The 16477-nt window shown below is 42.8% G+C and overlaps 1 protein-coding gene across 4 annotated transcripts in view; it reads left to right on the top strand.

Annotated features, from left to right (window-relative positions):
* The first annotated feature begins 2600 nt into the window (after positions 1-2600).
* The window catches only part of SPRED1 (sprouty related EVH1 domain containing 1), a 59560-nt gene continuing 45683 nt past the window's right edge, over positions 2601-16477 (top strand). The window contains exons 1-2 of one of the 4 annotated variants that reach the window (XM_080395889.1): positions 2601-3747; positions 11794-11859. In XM_080395889.1, the coding sequence (XP_080252015.1) occupies positions 3716-3747; positions 11794-11859 (98 nt within the window). In that variant the 5' untranslated portion in view covers positions 2601-3715. Of the gene's footprint in view, positions 3748-5026; positions 5963-11793; positions 11860-16477 lie in introns of those variants that run through there. The other 3 variants (XM_080395892.1, XM_080395890.1, XM_080395894.1) reach the window with 3 other exon arrangements.

A 16477-nucleotide genomic window follows, 5' to 3' on the forward strand; every position in this document is an offset into this window, starting at 1 on the left:
GGAATTAAAAAAACCCAAACCACCACAGATTAATGGTCGGTCTTGTCATCATCATACCTCTTTCTTCAGGTGCAGTGAATAAAGCTATAACCACCACTTGACAAACTGGGCTGATTCTTGAGCATTCTTGTACGGGATCATATTAATCAAATTATCTTAATAAAACCATTAGCTTACAGAATGCCAAATATTTCAACTTTGAAGCCAGTAGAACATGAGAACTAAGTTAGCAGGAAGTCACATTATCTGCCAGTCACAAGACAGGAAATTCTCTGAAAGGATTCTCATTGCTAAGTAGAATAATATCATGTCCCTGCAGCTGAGTTTCAAAACACTTGAGGGGTGTCCTATCAAATACTCATTTTGATTCATATGAATTGTAAAATGGTACAAAAATGGGTTTGTAATGTATTTTTAGTATTTGGATGAGGTTGTGCCATGAACAACTGATCCATTTTTGAGTGTACTCTTTTAGAAAAAAAAAAGAATGTTTTTACAAAACAATTGGAAATTTTCCCAAAAGCCTCCCAGAAAAGGAAGCAAGCTTTATTACTGCAGGTTTGAGATGTGTGCTGCTTGAAACATGTTACAGGGCTTTTATCAGAGCGTGAGAGCAGTTTACTATAATTGTTCCATTATGTTTATGGTAGAACCCTTTTATAGAAACATGGAATTTCAATCCATAGGAGTACTGCAATGAACATAAAGTATGCAGAAACAAAATGTGCCTTTTTCGCCTGCTATGTAAGATAAAAACAGATTTACGTTTAAAATACATTAACTTACCACCCCCCATGGTAAACACCTGACTGAAACCATGTACGGTTTTTCCTCACTCCTATTTTCTTATGGTTTTCTATCACATAAGAAAAGTCTTCAAGAAAAATCTTTTGTGTATCATCAAGACCCATAGACAAAGTGTACTTTGAACCTCAGGTGAAAAGGAAGAATTTTCTTAACAAATACCCTTGTTAAATGCAATACTGCCCTGCTTCTGTGCGTTCAACAGATGATGGAAGTTTGTAGTCTGGCCTGCGATGGTGTGAAGCTCTCCAGGTTCCCTCGAAATGGGTGAAAACTCTCTTCTCCTGATTTCCCATGTTCCAGTCTCCTCCTTCCTTGGGAAAAGCAGCCAACCAACAGTAGTGTGGGAATCGGACACATTTCTATTGCCAAGGGAGCTCGCCCCATCTTTTTCAAACAGGAAGCGAGAACAGCTCATCGCTGCTCCTATGGCACCGCCAGTGCTGGGAAGAAATCCCAGTTGCAGGAAAAACCAAAGTGGGATTAGACTTGACGGAGAAGGATCTTGGAGAGCAGCTGCAAAATGCGAGGAAGTACATGAAGAGCCAGGGATAATGAACGTGCGTTGGGGAAATGATGCCTCTTACAGTAGCACCACAGTATTTTACTCCATAAATTTCGGACAATGAGAAGTATCAGTTGTCAAGCATGCACACAGAGAGCAGGCAGGAAGAAATCAAAATCCAACCGACAGACAAAACCGCAATATAATCTTTTATTATGATCTAATTTACTTGATGGTCTGACTCATGATTTTTTAGTCCTCGGGGTTTGCAACACCGCTCTGCTTTCCCATCAGATCAAGCAACACATTTACCTTCCGAGTTCCTGAAAAGGGATTTGGGTTTGGTTGCTGCTGCGGCTGGGTTTCACCGCTCACCTGCAGCAACTGCAGCCGCCCCCGCTCCGATGTGCCTCGGGAGAGGCCAAGCCGGGCTCTCACACGCCCTCCCGTGCCATCGCTCACCTCGAGCCACTCAATTTACAAAGCGAAGGAGCTAATGACAGGACGGCTCCCTTCCCGAAGGGAGCGCACCCCGTCCGCAGCGGGGCCGGGGCCGGGGCCAGGACCCCTCCCGGCTCCCCTCCAGCGCAGACCCGGGTCACACCGCCGCGCCTCCGGCTCGCCCTCCGCCCGCTCCACCGCCGCGCTCCCGCCGGCCAACAGCGGGGCGGGAGGCACCGGGCCGGCCACAGCGGGCCGGCAGCGGCGGGACCCCCCGTCACCGGCTCCCAGCGGGCGGCCCCACGCTTAGCGGTTCCATTCACTTCGGCTTACAACAAGTAGTTGAGAGCGTAAGCCCGGCCCGCTGGCGGAGGCGCCCGGCACGGCCCCCGCCGACGCTCAGCCGCCCGCGCCCCGCGGCCGGGCCGGGCCCCCTCATCCGCCAGCGGCCCGCTCCCGCCACACCCCGGGCCGACCGACCCGGCTGCACGGCGGCGGCCCCGGGGGGTCTGCGCGGCACCCGCGCCGAGCGGGGCCCCCCGGCCGCGCTGCCCTTGAGCGCCCGCCCGGGGCCGGAACCGGCGGTGCCCGGAGCGGGAGCGGCCGCCCCCCGCGCGGCGCCTGTCCCGCGCCCCCCACGCAGGAAGGAGGGCAGCGCTGGGGCAGCTGGCGTATCCCTCCGCGGCGGTGTGGCGTGCGTGCGTGCGTGTGCGGCGGCAGCTCCTCGGGAAGCGCGTGAGGCAGCGCCGGAGGGGAGGGAACTATTTTCAGGAAACTCGAGCGCAGGGCAGCCGCCGGGCGCCGCGGTGAGGGCGGCGGCGCGGGCCCGTCCGGCGGCGGGCGCTGGGTCAAGGGGATTACTTTCTTCCCCTCGCGGTTCCTTCTTCTCCCTCCTCCCTTTCCCCCGTGGTTATTTTGGATCAAGCTGTGGCGGCGGAAGGAGCTTGAAGTCAACGCTTCCGCCCAGTTTTCCTGTGAGGAGGAGGCGGAGGCGGCTGTGAGGAGCCGAGGCGGCGGCGGCCGCTAATGGAGTTGCTGCCGAGGAGGGAGCGCCGCCGCTCAACTTCCCCGCGGGCCTTCTCCCTCCTCTCCCCTCGTCCTGCGGCCGGGGGCTCCTCTCTCGCCCTGGCAGCTCCTCTTCCCCTCCCTCCCCGCTTCTCTTCTCACACAAACAGCCGTGACGCATCCTCTCTCTCCTCCATCCCCCCCCTTCCCACCCCCAGGCTGGTTTAAAACGCCTCCCTCCCCCCCGTCACCAGCCTTCTCCTTGGGGCCGGCTCGTCCTCCCTCCGCAGTGTTCGGCGTCGCTTTGGAGGAGGTGGGAGAGCCCGGCCGAGCCTCTCTGCCCCCCTTTCCCCCACACAACTCCCCCCCGCGCCTGCCCCGGCCTGTGCCGGCTCCGGTGTCTGGAGGAATTTCTGCCGCCGCCGCCTGCCCCGGCTGGGCGCGGGAGGCGGGCGGGCGGGGAGGCGGCCGAGCGGCGGCGGCAGCAGCAGCAGCAGGAGGAGGAGGAGGAGAAGGAGAAGGGCAGCAGCGAAGGCGGCTGCAGCGGGAGATGAGCTGCAGCGGGAGGACGGTGCGGTGCAGCTTTTTGCGGCGGGGAGCCCTCCCTTGTCTCCAGCACTTTGTTCCCCTTTAACTGGGAGCAGCTCAAGAGCGGAAGATCCGAGGTTGTTGCTGCTGTTTCCACTACCTTCACCATCATCATCTCTAAAGACAGGGGAAATAACGCTCCGGCGCCGGACTACAGGATTTCGTGTTTCCAGGATAAAGATCGCTCTCCCCCCCCCCCCCCCCCCCCGCCCCCTCTCCCCTCCCTCTCCCTCACTCCGCAGCACTGCCTGTGCCCTGGCCGGGGGCGGCAGGCCGGGGGGGTAACAATGGTGAAGTTTCTGGTGAGTTCTGGCTGCGCCCTGGCTGCGTCGGTGCTGCTCCGTCTCCCTGTCGGATCGCGGTGAGGAGAAAATGAGCGAAGAGACGGCGACTTCTAACAACGAGTAAGCGGCCGTCCCCCCTCGCCGCGGCGGTGCCTCTTCCCTGCGCCCCGGGATCGGGCTGGGGCTGGGGCTCAGCGCGTCCCCCCGGCTCCGCGCCCCGCGGGGGCCTTTGCCCGCGCACGTACGTGTCCTGGCCTCCCCGTGCGCGTACTGCGCATTTCTGCTCGCGTACATGGAAGCCCAGAAGCTCCCTCTTTGTGAAGGAGCTTGGTTTAAAAGGGCTGCGAGCCATCGGCCAGAAAAGCGTGGTGTATTTAAAGCTCGGCAGAAAACGGTGCAGGTAACGATGGTGTCTTGGAAGGGGAGGATGGGGTTTGAATGCCCGAAGTGGTATCGGCACGTACCACCTCTGATAATATCCTATTACTTGTAGATATTTCACATGGAAACTAGTGTGTGGGAGCTTCATCCTGCAGGAAACTGCTCCTGAATTTTAATTGGATGAGTCAGTCAGTGTAAATACAGCTTAAACCTACCCTAAAGCCTTTTTTTTTTTTTCCACCTCCCTTTTAATGAGCACTTGGGACTTAATTTTTTTGAAAGAGGAAGGGGATAGTTTAAGGATCTCTTAATATTTTTAATGTGACTGGTTTGGAGGAAATCCAAAGGAGAATGTGTGTGTGCGGCTGTATCCCCCTGCGTGTAATCTGCCTTTGAAATACGTCTTGGGTCGGAGGAGATAAATATTTGTCAGAAAACATACGAGTTCTTTATGGCATTGAAAAACGAATATGAAGTATTTTGAAACTTTTCCTATTACCGGGAAGTTTAAGGTTGATCGCTGCAGCCTCCGAGCTTTAGCGTTACGATTTGCGATGTCAGTATTTGCTCAGGCTGATTTTATGAATGATGCGGGTGACGGCCGCGGCCATGGCGCTGGGGAGGGAGCGTGCGCCCATTGTATGTGTAGGTAGCGGTAGGTGGGTGAGGAGCTGCCGGGGTGCGGGCGGCTCTCCTCGGCCGGAAAGACGGATTTCCCATTTCGCTGCCTTCCTCTGAGCGAAGCCTGCGCACCTCCCGTGCGCTCCTCAAAGCACGGCGTTCGGCTCCCCGAGGAGCAGCGCAGGCGGAGCCCCACCGGGGCGCGGAGCCCCGCAGGGCAGCGGAGCAGGGCCCCGCGCTGCCGGCCGCGGAGCGGGCTGGGCCTCGCCGGCCGGGAGCCGCTGCGGCGCCCGCGGGGCCGGGAGCCGGGGCCGGGAGCCGCGGCCGCCGCCGCCATGTTTCCTTTTTTGTGAATCGCTCTCATTTGCATACCACAATCTCCATTCATAAAAAAAAAAAAAAAAAAAAAAAAGGCGAAAAAAAAAATATCGCCGTCATCACCGCTGACCTGCGGCAAAACCTGCCCTGCGGAGTGCCCAAAGCGGCTGCTCCTGCGCGAAGGAGCAGCCTGCAGCCAGCGGCTGGCAGAGGACGGTCTCTGGGACCTGCTGTATTAATATGTGCTGCTCGCTGCTTGTTGACACAGTTATGTGGGAAATATCAGCTCGGGGAGGTGCTGGGAGCACGTGATCCGCTCCATTCATAAAATACCTGGCTGTCCATTCACAGTGCAGTACAGTGTCTGCATTCAGCAGCCTCGCAGATCAGACCTGCATGGGAAGGGAGAGGCAGCCAGGCCGGCAGGTTTATCAGAGAGGGCTGCAGAAAGAGGGCTTGTGGTTGCGAGCATGGGAAGTTACCATGAAGCTTGGGGGGTGGGGGTGGGGGGTGTTGGAGTTATCTTTACGGTTTGTGTTTGTCCTTTTCCTGTAAAGGAGCATTAGTTCAGAAGTACCTTCTCCACTGTACCGTCTAACATTTCAATAGGGAAGAGTTTTATTCAGGAAACGCTGAAATATTTTCCCCTCTAGAAAGACTGAGTCAAAAATAAAATACTGAAATTCTGATTCATTATTATGAACGTGTTTTCAAGACAGTATGTTAATCCATTCTGGGTAACTTACATTTTGTTGAACAATACTGTCTATATCTGCAGTATATCAACATAGTGTAGAAGGAAGTCAGGCATACCTAATGAGACATCTGAAAACGTTGCCTAATACAAAATACAGGTAGCAGTGAGGACAATTAAATTGACAGAAATCAGCAATGCAGTTCATTTTTGTCTGTTTACTTTGAGAATTTTATAGTACATTAGCTATTATCATTTCTCCTTACCCTGTGCCGTGGCTGAAGAGAGAGAAATGTCTAATATGGCATAAGCTGTGCAGAGGTTGGTGTATTATATTTGATTTTAAATATTTTGAAAATTTTCAAAAAATAAAATCGAATTAAACTTAGTGATGAAGGATCCCTGAAGCAGGCAATGGATTTGTTGGATGTAACTGTTTTGTGGTTGCCAGTGTAAAAATAGTGATGTTCCCTGCTCATGAGCACACTATTTCATTATCTTAACAAATCGCACTAAGGTGATCCTTAATTATACATTTGCGGAGTGGAGGAGGCTTTGTTGTTAGTGCAACCTAAGAGAATACCTGAAAGGTTACAAATCCTTACTTAAGATGAGGAAGGGAAGCTCACATACAGTATTCGGTTTGAGTTAATTCAGTGTTATAAAGCTACATGTGTGTAACCTTACAAAGCACTATAAACAGTGCTTTTTCTCAAATAACAGATTTTTTTTTTTTACATTGGTTATTAGAATATTAGAAGAAATGTAAGAAAAATGTTTCTCAGTTTCACTTGCTTTTTTGGACAGCATTTTTGGTGAGGCCAGAGTCGTCGTTCCTCTTTGGTTGATTTTGCTCATAGCACAAGCGTGTCACTTTAAATGATCAGGAAATATGATTGAAACTCCAAATGAACCGTTTGTGAAAATAGGGCAGATCTAATATATGATGGATTTAAATTTGTAGAAGTTTACTGTGTTTAATTTTATCAGTATAATTGATTACATCAATGGCCTTGAATTCATTAATAAATCTCTTGGCATATAAGGGCAAATACGGGTACTTTGCAATGCATTTTGTGTTGTTGTGGCTACTGGGAATATTCTGGTAATTGAGCTTAATTATTTGATTATAAAACTTCATTTTACAGAGTAAGATATAAATATTTGTGGTGTCTAGAGTTTGACCTCAGATAATAATGTTAAATTCTCAATGGTGGTGGGAAAGATTAATTAAAAACTGCATTAAGGACTAGTAGGTTTCTTGTCGGTCATGAACATATGGAAGACAGATTCATCCGTGGCAATTACAATTTTACAAGGCTTTCTTGGTGATTTTTACATTTTTCTTGTAATTATATTATTGTATTTGTCAGTTAGGTGTTAGTTAAATGAGAGTGTTTCTGTATCTCCAGCTAATTTTTTTTTTCCCTCCAGTGTTTTTGCAATCAGTGTGGTCAGCATGAACACAGTGTGGTGTTCAAAAATACTATCAGTTTCTAAATGAAGGAATTAGTAGGATTTGTGGACTCATGGGTTAACTCGCTGTTCGTGCAACAACATAATAATGTCAAAGCAGACAGGTCAGCAAGCACTGTACAAAATTCCTGTTTTGGTGGAAGATTTTATTGCTGTCTAGAAAAGCAACTCATTTCAGTGTTAGGTAAAACATAATAATTGTTACATTATATATTCCCCATTCAGTAGGGATGAATGATGACAGGCTTAAGATGGAGTCTGAGTTACTGCTGTTGAAAAGTAGGAGCACTGCTTTATTGGCTTGTTTACTTTCCTCTGTATTGCAGGTGGCCTCTTTCTTTTTCAAGGAATGCTTGTGCTCTTCAATTATATTCAGAGTTGTTTTCTCATACTGTGTTTTTACAGATTCAGACTGCATATGCTAATTTTTTGTCTACATAAATATAGGTAATCTTATACTGTTTTTCCTAGATAATTTAATTCAAGAGATTATAAATCAAGGAAATACGGAGTGTATACTAATGCAATGTGCTTAGCAACATTTGGATTATGGCGTTATAAACATCTTCAAGTGTTGATTTGAAAAAGCAAAGCTGAACTAAATTTTTAAAATAAGATACTTACTTGATATGTTCATGTCTTCCTTCAATGTTTATGAAAATACTGTTTATATTTCATTTGTGCTTCAGAACTCCTTGTGACTCTTGAATGGGTTTGTAAGCCCAAATCCTGAAAGTTGAACATAAAAATCATCACAGAAAGTAAAGCCAACTAGTTTGCTTTTATTAGTCATGGGAAGATTTTAACACTTTTTAGCAGGCTAGTTTTCTTTCTGCTATTGAAGTTATATATAGACTTTAGAATTCTTCATCTTTTAATGTAAGGAATTTGTAAAAAGAGGCAAGACATTTATTTTGAGGAAAGCAATGCTTCTAAAGCAGTTGATTATATGAAATCATTGCAAATTTGATATATTTCCTTTTGGGGGAATGGTTCTTTACAGAGTCCTGGGGAGGCTTTTCCAGTCTTAGGAACTGCTTCTTGCTGTCTCTTTGGCTTTATGTTACATGACACTGTTTTGAAGGTTAAATGTAATTTTGCGTGTTACATAATCTGGGAGTCAGGGCGGGGGGAGGGTGTTGTTTATTTTTTTATTTATTTTTTAAAAACAGGTTTACCTTAGCAACATTCCTTGATTACTGTGGGACTGAAAAAAAAAAAAAAGTAGTTTTCTGGATGTTTCAGCATAACTGGAGGCAGCGCTAATATTTGAATTAAAAATTAAAGAATGTTTCCCTTGTTTGTTCATTTAAAGTTTAATGTTCTTGAAGTGTTAAAGTGACCGTCAGGATGTCAGCGTATTTTTCAAAAGTGGAGACTTGTCTTGACAGGATCAGAAGTCACAGGATTAAAGCCAAGGGCATTCCTGGTGGTTTTTAGGCTAAACACTGGTATTTTTATTTGTTATTTACCCACTTATGTGTGTATCTGGAGACAACATATGCATTGGTGATGACCTGATGGAATATGACAAACACCAGAAACAAAAAATACTTTTCAGAATATTGACACAAGTTTATAAAGGAAACAAATGAAGTATTTTGTCTTTTTTGGTTTTTTACTTCTCTAACTCAAAAAAAGTAACTATGGTATGGCATACAAGGTATGTTGTCTTAAATGGTGATGTTTTAATGTTTAAATGTCTGCTTTCTCCCTCTTCTTTCTCAGTTGGAATGTGTTGCAGTTTCCTTAAAGGAACTTGCAAGACAGTCTGGGAGTTGCCATGTTGTTGAGGATCCCAGTTTCTTTATGGATATATTAAAAACGAGCTATCTTTGTCTTTTTCCTCTCTGTTCTAATGTGCAACAACAATTAAATGAGCAAATTTTAACTAGCATAGTTTGCACAGTTACTGAATGGCTGAAATTGGTTGTAAACAAAAATTAAATGGTCCCTGAAAATAGGAATTTTTTTTCCTCCTTTCTCTCTCTTGAAAATGCTCCTTCCTCCTTTTGAAAGCACTTCTAGTCATGAAGTGTTTTATTTATTGTTGGCGACTAATGTGGTACAAATATTCCAAATTAAAATTCAATAAGATGGAAACATATTTGCAACATTTTTTATACTTTGTAATACTTTGTTAGGTGTGTTTTCTAACCAGTTGTGATATTCAGCAGAAATAATCTTCAGTGATGATTGTTTTTTGAGGGGGGAAGGGAACTGGATGCTCTTTTGGTATGCTGTATTAACATAAGTTTTTAGACTTAAGACAATAAAATACATACTTTTGTTGTGCTTGCTTTTCCTGTACTGTGTAAGAGAAAAAAAATTGTTTTGTCACTAGTCCTTAGGCTATAATCTAGTAAAATCTGTTGGCTGGCACTACTCCCTGTGGTTTTCTTATATGTGAGGTGGTATCATTTTGTATATAATTAACACACTTTATGGTATATGGTACTAGGGCAAACATGGTATCTCTCTCACTTGAAAAATATCTGTAATAGGAATCGGTCTCTAAGACGGTGGTATTGAACGGCACTGGTAGGAAGTAAGCAGATATTTTAAGTGCATGTGTTTTCATATCTTTTCAAGCTTAAGTTTTACATAATGTTAACGCTGATATCTGTGATATCAGTTTGTTAAAATACATTCATTCATTAATATTCAGTGCTTTATAGTTACTGTTTTTCTCCTATGTATATCAAGAAAAGATTTTTTTAAAAAAAAAAAGACCAACAAATCTTTAGCTGTGCTAAGGGACAGCAAATATGCATTTAAGTGCTTTGAATACTAAAATTATTTATAAATGTGGCTCTGATTAAATAATAACTGGCTAACTACACACAGTTGCAGGCCCTAATTCCCAGTGCTCCAAATGAGGTGTGGAAAATAAATTATAATAAAAAAGTCTCAATATAATGATGATAAATGCATCTGTATATGCAAGGAGATCACAAGCATTTTTTCCTTTTAAGAACTCACTGTCATATGACAGTAAATACTTCAATTGAAACTGGGAAAATAGGCCATAGAAACTTGAGCAGTGACTGTGCTGCATTCTGCATTGCTGCCTGATACCAAACTTCCATTCAGAAGAAAATATTTTTCATGTGTGCCTTACACAAGAATTCACCAGATGTGTACTGTTGAAACATCTAAACCATCTTAACAGTGAGGTGGTAATGATCTCTCACCTCTCCCACCCCCCGTGTATTCATTCTTGTGTTTGAAAATTTTGACTACTGCTGTTTGTGATGTTTTAGTTACGTGAAGAAGTCTTGTAATCCGTACTTCTGCTACAGCAAGTCAAACACCTGTTCAGAACCCCTGAAGAAATTCTGTGAGCTGATGTTTGACTTGAATGGTTTGCGAGAGCAGGCATCTTAACAACAGAAGAGTTGTCCTTTCTTCTCCAGAAAAATAGTATCGAATAAATAGATCTCCCCCAAGATGATCTGACAACTGTTGACAATTACCCTTTTTCTTTGACTTGTAACGATGAGTTGCAACACTAACTGAAACCTGTCAAAGCAAAAATGAAACTGATTTATTTTGGTTTCAGTAATGTTAAATGCTGTGAATAAACAAGCATAGCAACAAGAAACATAAAGAATTTTATTAATAAAACAAATAATTACTGAAAGCTACTGTCAGGTTTATTAAAAATTGTTTCTGAGACTGACTGCCTTGCTTAAATAAACCCAGAAATGGTAAGATACAACTCTCAGTGAGGATGCCTGCTTGGGGTTTTTTCTTTCAGAAATTGTGCAGAGCTGTTTTGGTGGAGTGGTATAAACCATGTGGGCAGAAGTGCTTTCTATAACCTTTTGAAAGGATTAAGGGTAGTGAAAGATGGGAGTGCAGAGCCTGTTCTGATTTAGGAATTTTTATTTAGCTTCCTAGGAACTGTTCAGCCTGTGAAGTGATAAAATACTCTGTGCCTTAGGTATTTCTGTGCGTGGTATGCTTACTCTTGGATCCCAGTACAGCATGCCTTAATTTGAAGCCTGTGATTGAGGCCAGTATACTTTGAGCCTTGGAAAGGAACAAGTTTTTGAAAGATGTGAAGAAGCTAATTCAGGATTTAAAGTGGGAAATCCTGTTTGTATGTTTGTTTTTTAAATCTATGTAAGTGGCTGTTCTAAACCTGTATGTTTTTAAGCACTAGTTACTGTTGCTAATCACTGGTCTTTGCTCCCTTTAGGACCAAGAACAGATTGGAAGTTTCCTAGTAGGGTAGACTTGGGATAGATAGGTATGTTTGCACACTTCAGGAGGCAATAATCTATCTTGTTACAAGTTCCACTTGTAGGTCTAATGCTACTGATTTGTGCTGTCAATATTCTGCAAAAAAATGTTGTGGTTGCTTTCTCTTACTTTAATTTTGCAAGATTTTAGGGGGAAAAAACCCCCAACCAAACTGTAGAAGAAATTATGATTGCTGGTACCAATGGTATGTAATGAGTGTGCCAAGGGAATGCAAAGTTGTAAAATTAAATGTTTGAGAGTTTCCAAACTTAAGAACTGAGATTGTTTGTGCAAATATAATCAATGTGGCCAGAGGGTATGAATTTTGATGATTTTGATAATGAGACAGAGCCAGGAATATATTCAGATTGCCTGGGTTCTGCTCTCAAACCTTCAATACTAGGAGCCGCCCATTTTCTTTTTTTCAGCCCCTTGCCTCATTTGCTGTTCATCCTGTGCCAGAGAGGACGACTGCAACTTCTGATCATGCACAGGTGGTGCTGTGTAATTGAGGACTGCATTTTAATAAGTGTTAAAATTCTATAAATACTAACATTGACAAGTAAAGCAATGTTTTAACAAGTTTCTTAGGGAATTTTGTTTGTTTGTTTCTGCATTTTAGTCTGGTTTTAGTCTTTAATCTTCAGATTTCAACTCTGGGAGTATTTCAGATGTTGGTAATATTGCTGTAATTCAATCCAGACCTGTAGTGTGCTGTTCCTTATACTTTTTCTCCTAGAGTGATTTACCTAATCCATATCTGAAAGTTGGGGGGTTGGTGTTGGGTTTTTTCCCCCAGTTTGGAAGCACTCTCTAGCGTACTAAGAGAAATTGTTTGAGGGAATAACACATTTGTTATATTGAACTTGCTTTTGGTTTGGTTCTTTTTAAGGTGATCACTACATCTGTTGTCATGCCACTATAGGATATGTGCATCTACCATGCTAGTCACAGATGCCAGTTAGGCTGTTGGCATGCATGGGCATATTTGCTGTGGAGGCAACTAATGCATGGATTACCATTAAGCCTGGCTTTTTTGTGATGTTGCTTGTGTGTTCTACAGGAAGTGTCATGCTTCAGGCATCTAAGTACTTGCAGCTCTCTTGAAATGAAAATGCCAGTTGCTTGTCATTTTTTAATCAGTAAATATGTTTTTCTAGTTAGATGGATTTTTTGTACCTTTTTTTTTTTTGGCAACTGGGAGGTAAAGTGTATTGTTCTTAATTTTTTACTATATTCTGCTCTGGTTCCTCAAGAAGTTCAAGAGAGTGTCTAAAATCAGACTATTATTACACAGCTGGGTTTATGCATTAAGGTCCGTAAATGCCCTGAGTGAGTACTACTTTGTCTTGTACTTCTTTCAACCTCTAGAAAACTTTTTAAGGGATGTGTAACCACTGCTCAAACAGTCCTGTGATGATCACTAGCACAGTACTTTTATGCTTTCTGTATTTGTACTGAACGTGTCTAGCTTAAAATATCTTATATTGTCTTAGCTGTATTCAACTTGACACATCCTCTAGAAGAGCCCCCATATGCACCTTAAAATGTACGTGCTTTGTTACTATGGTGATAGAAAAGAACCGTGCATGTTAACAACCCTGGTTAGGTAATGGAGGATTTGCAGAAATCAGTTAAGCATTTGCCCGGGGCACTGAAAATTGAGTCCATGACCATACCTCCACCGAAGCCTGTTGGCTACAGACAGGCTGAGGGAATCTTGTTAGGGGGTTAGGCACTTCACTGTTTTCAGGTTGTTTGGGGGGCGAAGAGGACTTTTTGGAAATGGTTTCAGAAGTAGTAGTGTGCTGCCTTATCACATGCTACATACCTTATGCCATATACTTAAAGTGCTCTGCACAGTTTAGAGGAGATGCTTGTGGAAGCACATTGTATATTTCACACTGATACAAAACCAGTTTTGTTTTTCTTTCACCTCCCTAGGTTGACAGTGCAGGAATTCACTACCTTTCATTTCTCTGTTACAGCTGCCTGCAAAGGGAAAATATGTCTACGTTCATTCCCCTGAAGCAAGATAGAAAACATGAGCTCTTCTTCATCTGTTACTTAAATTCTGGATGAGGAACAGGTCTATTCAAGGAAGCTATTCCAGAAGACGACATGAATTTAAACCGCTGTAGTTCAGTATAGTGTAATTTCCTGTGGTGGCCTTTTATTATCCTTCTGAAGTAAGCTGTGGTTAACTAGGGGAAAACTGATAAGCTTAGTTGTCTAATTAGTTGGAGCTTTTCAGGTTCCCCTCTCTCTTTCCATCTGTGCTGTACCTTTTTAAAACTGTAGCTTTCTTGCATTAGATATTTTGTTACTTGTAGATACTATTTTTTTTACTGCTGAAGGTGTCATGTCTTTCTGTGGTTTGAAGTGTGTTGGCTTTTAGAGAGACCCATCCTTGTAGGTTTTGTTTTCTGTTTAGCATTTTAGGAAGGATTTTTCTGAGCAGTTCTCTGTTTTAGCATTCTCGTACAGCTTGTACTGAAAAGCTTCTCCAGAAAATGACACTGGTTAGTGTCCCTTTGAGACATTTTGACTGGCCTGCTAAGCACCCTTACAGGTCTTAATACCAGGGTTTTACCCTTGAGCAATGCTAGCAAGAAGCCTGTTTTTTACCACTTTGGGACAAGAAAAACATAACCCAAATAAAAACGTGTGTTTTCTTTGCTGTAGAAAGACAGAATGCTTCCCACAGGCTATGAGTTCATCCTTCTTTCAACAGTGAAAGGAGAAGACATCACAGAAATATTGAAAATCAATGTTGAGTGACTTATCCACTGCAGAAAATTCAACTTCTTTGACGTTTGTGAACAAATCTTCCTGAAGTAGAACAACAATTGTAGGTATAGCTTCTTTTCTGAACAAAATCAAAATGTACGGATTAGACTTGTGGAATAACTGGAAATAAAACTTTACCAAATCTGTTACTTCAGCTGATTTCTTGGGCCTGAGCAGCTACTGAGAGCTATGGGATTAGCTTTTCTCTCTTTTGGCAAATCTGTGCTCCATAAGCTTGATCCCCACAACTGAAGCTCAGTGGATGAAGTTAAAGCTTTAAGTAAGCTTTAAGTCCTCATGCTCCTTCCAGCTGTAGGGTGCAAACAATGAACTTTGATCAATGTATCATCCCAAAATAAGGAATGGTGATCCAAATCTCTGCCTTGTGCTTCAGGAAAAGATCATTTCAGTAGAGAATGCAAGAGATATCCTAATTAACTTTCACATGTCAAAGGAAGGAACAAGTGTCACCTCTCAAGGGCAAGAGTGATTTTGGCCAGCTTTTCTGGGGTTGCTTCACAATTTGTTTCCAAGGCAATTACAGTCAGAGTGTGCAGAAATTATAGTATCCTACAGTAGAAAAGATCTGCTTTCTGCATTTTTTGTGTCTTGTCTAACTTATAGTTAAGAGTTTTACAGTGGAGAAGGCATAATTGTAATTTCCTGCTTACAGCATTAGTATCTATGGTCTAGTGTGTATTTGGTGAGAGGAGATTTTTTTGCAGTTTTGGTATTCCTTGGCTGAGATAATTATTCCCTTTTTTGTCTGTATAATAAAATAGTATATCTGATTCCTAAGAAATGCAGTGTTAACAGTTAAATTGAAAGATGCTGCTCAAGCTTTTATCATTAACCAAGAAAACCAGTTTGTATTGTGTTTTCAGTAGGATGCAACTTCTGTTGTCTTTATTTACACTGAAAAATGGTATTCTCCAAAGAAGTATTTTTGCTTTCCTCCACAGTCAGGAATTGCTTCTGTTTGACTTTGGGATGTGTCCTTCGGCAATAACAAAGCTGGTAAAAAAAGTGAGAAGTTCTCTTGGTCTAACTCTTTCTTTGTGAATTATTCCAGTAAATCACAGACTGATACTTCTCAAGGTTTAAATAGCCAGGTAGTATTGGTATGCCTTTAACTTGCATAGGGAGCGTGATCAGAAATGCTCTAATATGTGACAACAGAAGCAGGGAGGATTATATATTACTTTTTTTTTTTTTAAGGTTTGTTTTTTCCTAATGATAAAACTTCTGTTCATTTATTATTTTTTTTAAGGTTTGTTTTTTCCTAATCATAAAACTTCTGTTCATTCATCTTCATTCTCTTGAGCTCCATTATATACCTTTTCCTTCAAGAAGGAAAATGTTTTGTGTGTGGTTTATTCATTTTAATATGTAGCCTTGCAGCAGCAGTTGCTTAGTGTGGTGGTTGAGGCTGCTGCCAAGTAAGGATCCAGGATCCACAGGAAGTAAGTTGCATTCAGTATTACCGATACTATTTGGGATTGGATGAAATTATCGGTCTGTAGCTCTGAAAGCCTGGAAGTTGATGCTTGCTCCTTTGTACAGCTATGCAAAAAAGGGTACTCACAAGCAAATCTTCCTAATTCTGTAGGTGTTTTTAAGAGATGTAAATCTGAACTTCTTTTTAAATGCTCCCTCCCCCAAGTGATATAACTGATAGGTGCAATGGGGGGGGTTGTTGTAATGGTTTTTGATAGAAAGTATGTCAGAATAAGCTAAAGTTGCATAAGTACACAAGTCATTTAAAATAGAAATAAAAAGAATTCCATTAAGGCCCTACATTTTGTCAACTGACAAATCCAGTTTCACTAAATAAATAGCACTGGTGCTGTCATTTTGATACACAAAATAACTTATTCTCAGTGTAGTTAATAGCCACCTCTTAAAGCATCTAAAGCAAATTTACAGTTGAGATCATTTAATGAGAGAGAGTGGGAGTAGATTTATTTAAAATCCACTGAACTTAACTGCTCACTTGTTTTGCTTTTTAATGGTAGAACAGATCTGTGGTTTGAAATGGTTTGGGGAAGTTTTTGTGACAAGGCAGATGATGGTTCAGAACTACTTGAAAACTGCAAAAGAGTCAGCTACAGTTTCTCCTTTCTGAGAGATTGGAAATGGAAATGTCCCTTTGAAAATGTTCAAGAAACTTGTTGACATCCTCTCTTTGACTTTTCTTGGTTAAATTCCATATGCATCTGTTTCCTCATCAGGAAGTTTGAGCTGAAATATAGTATGTTTCTTGAATCTTTGGTAGAAAACTTTACCATGTAGTTGTTCGGTAGGACTTCATTTTACTTTGTG

The sequence above is a fragment of the Falco punctatus genome, assembly GCF_963210335.1.
Source record: "Falco punctatus genome assembly, chromosome: 7".
Taxonomy (NCBI): Eukaryota; Metazoa; Chordata; class Aves; order Falconiformes; family Falconidae; genus Falco; species Falco punctatus.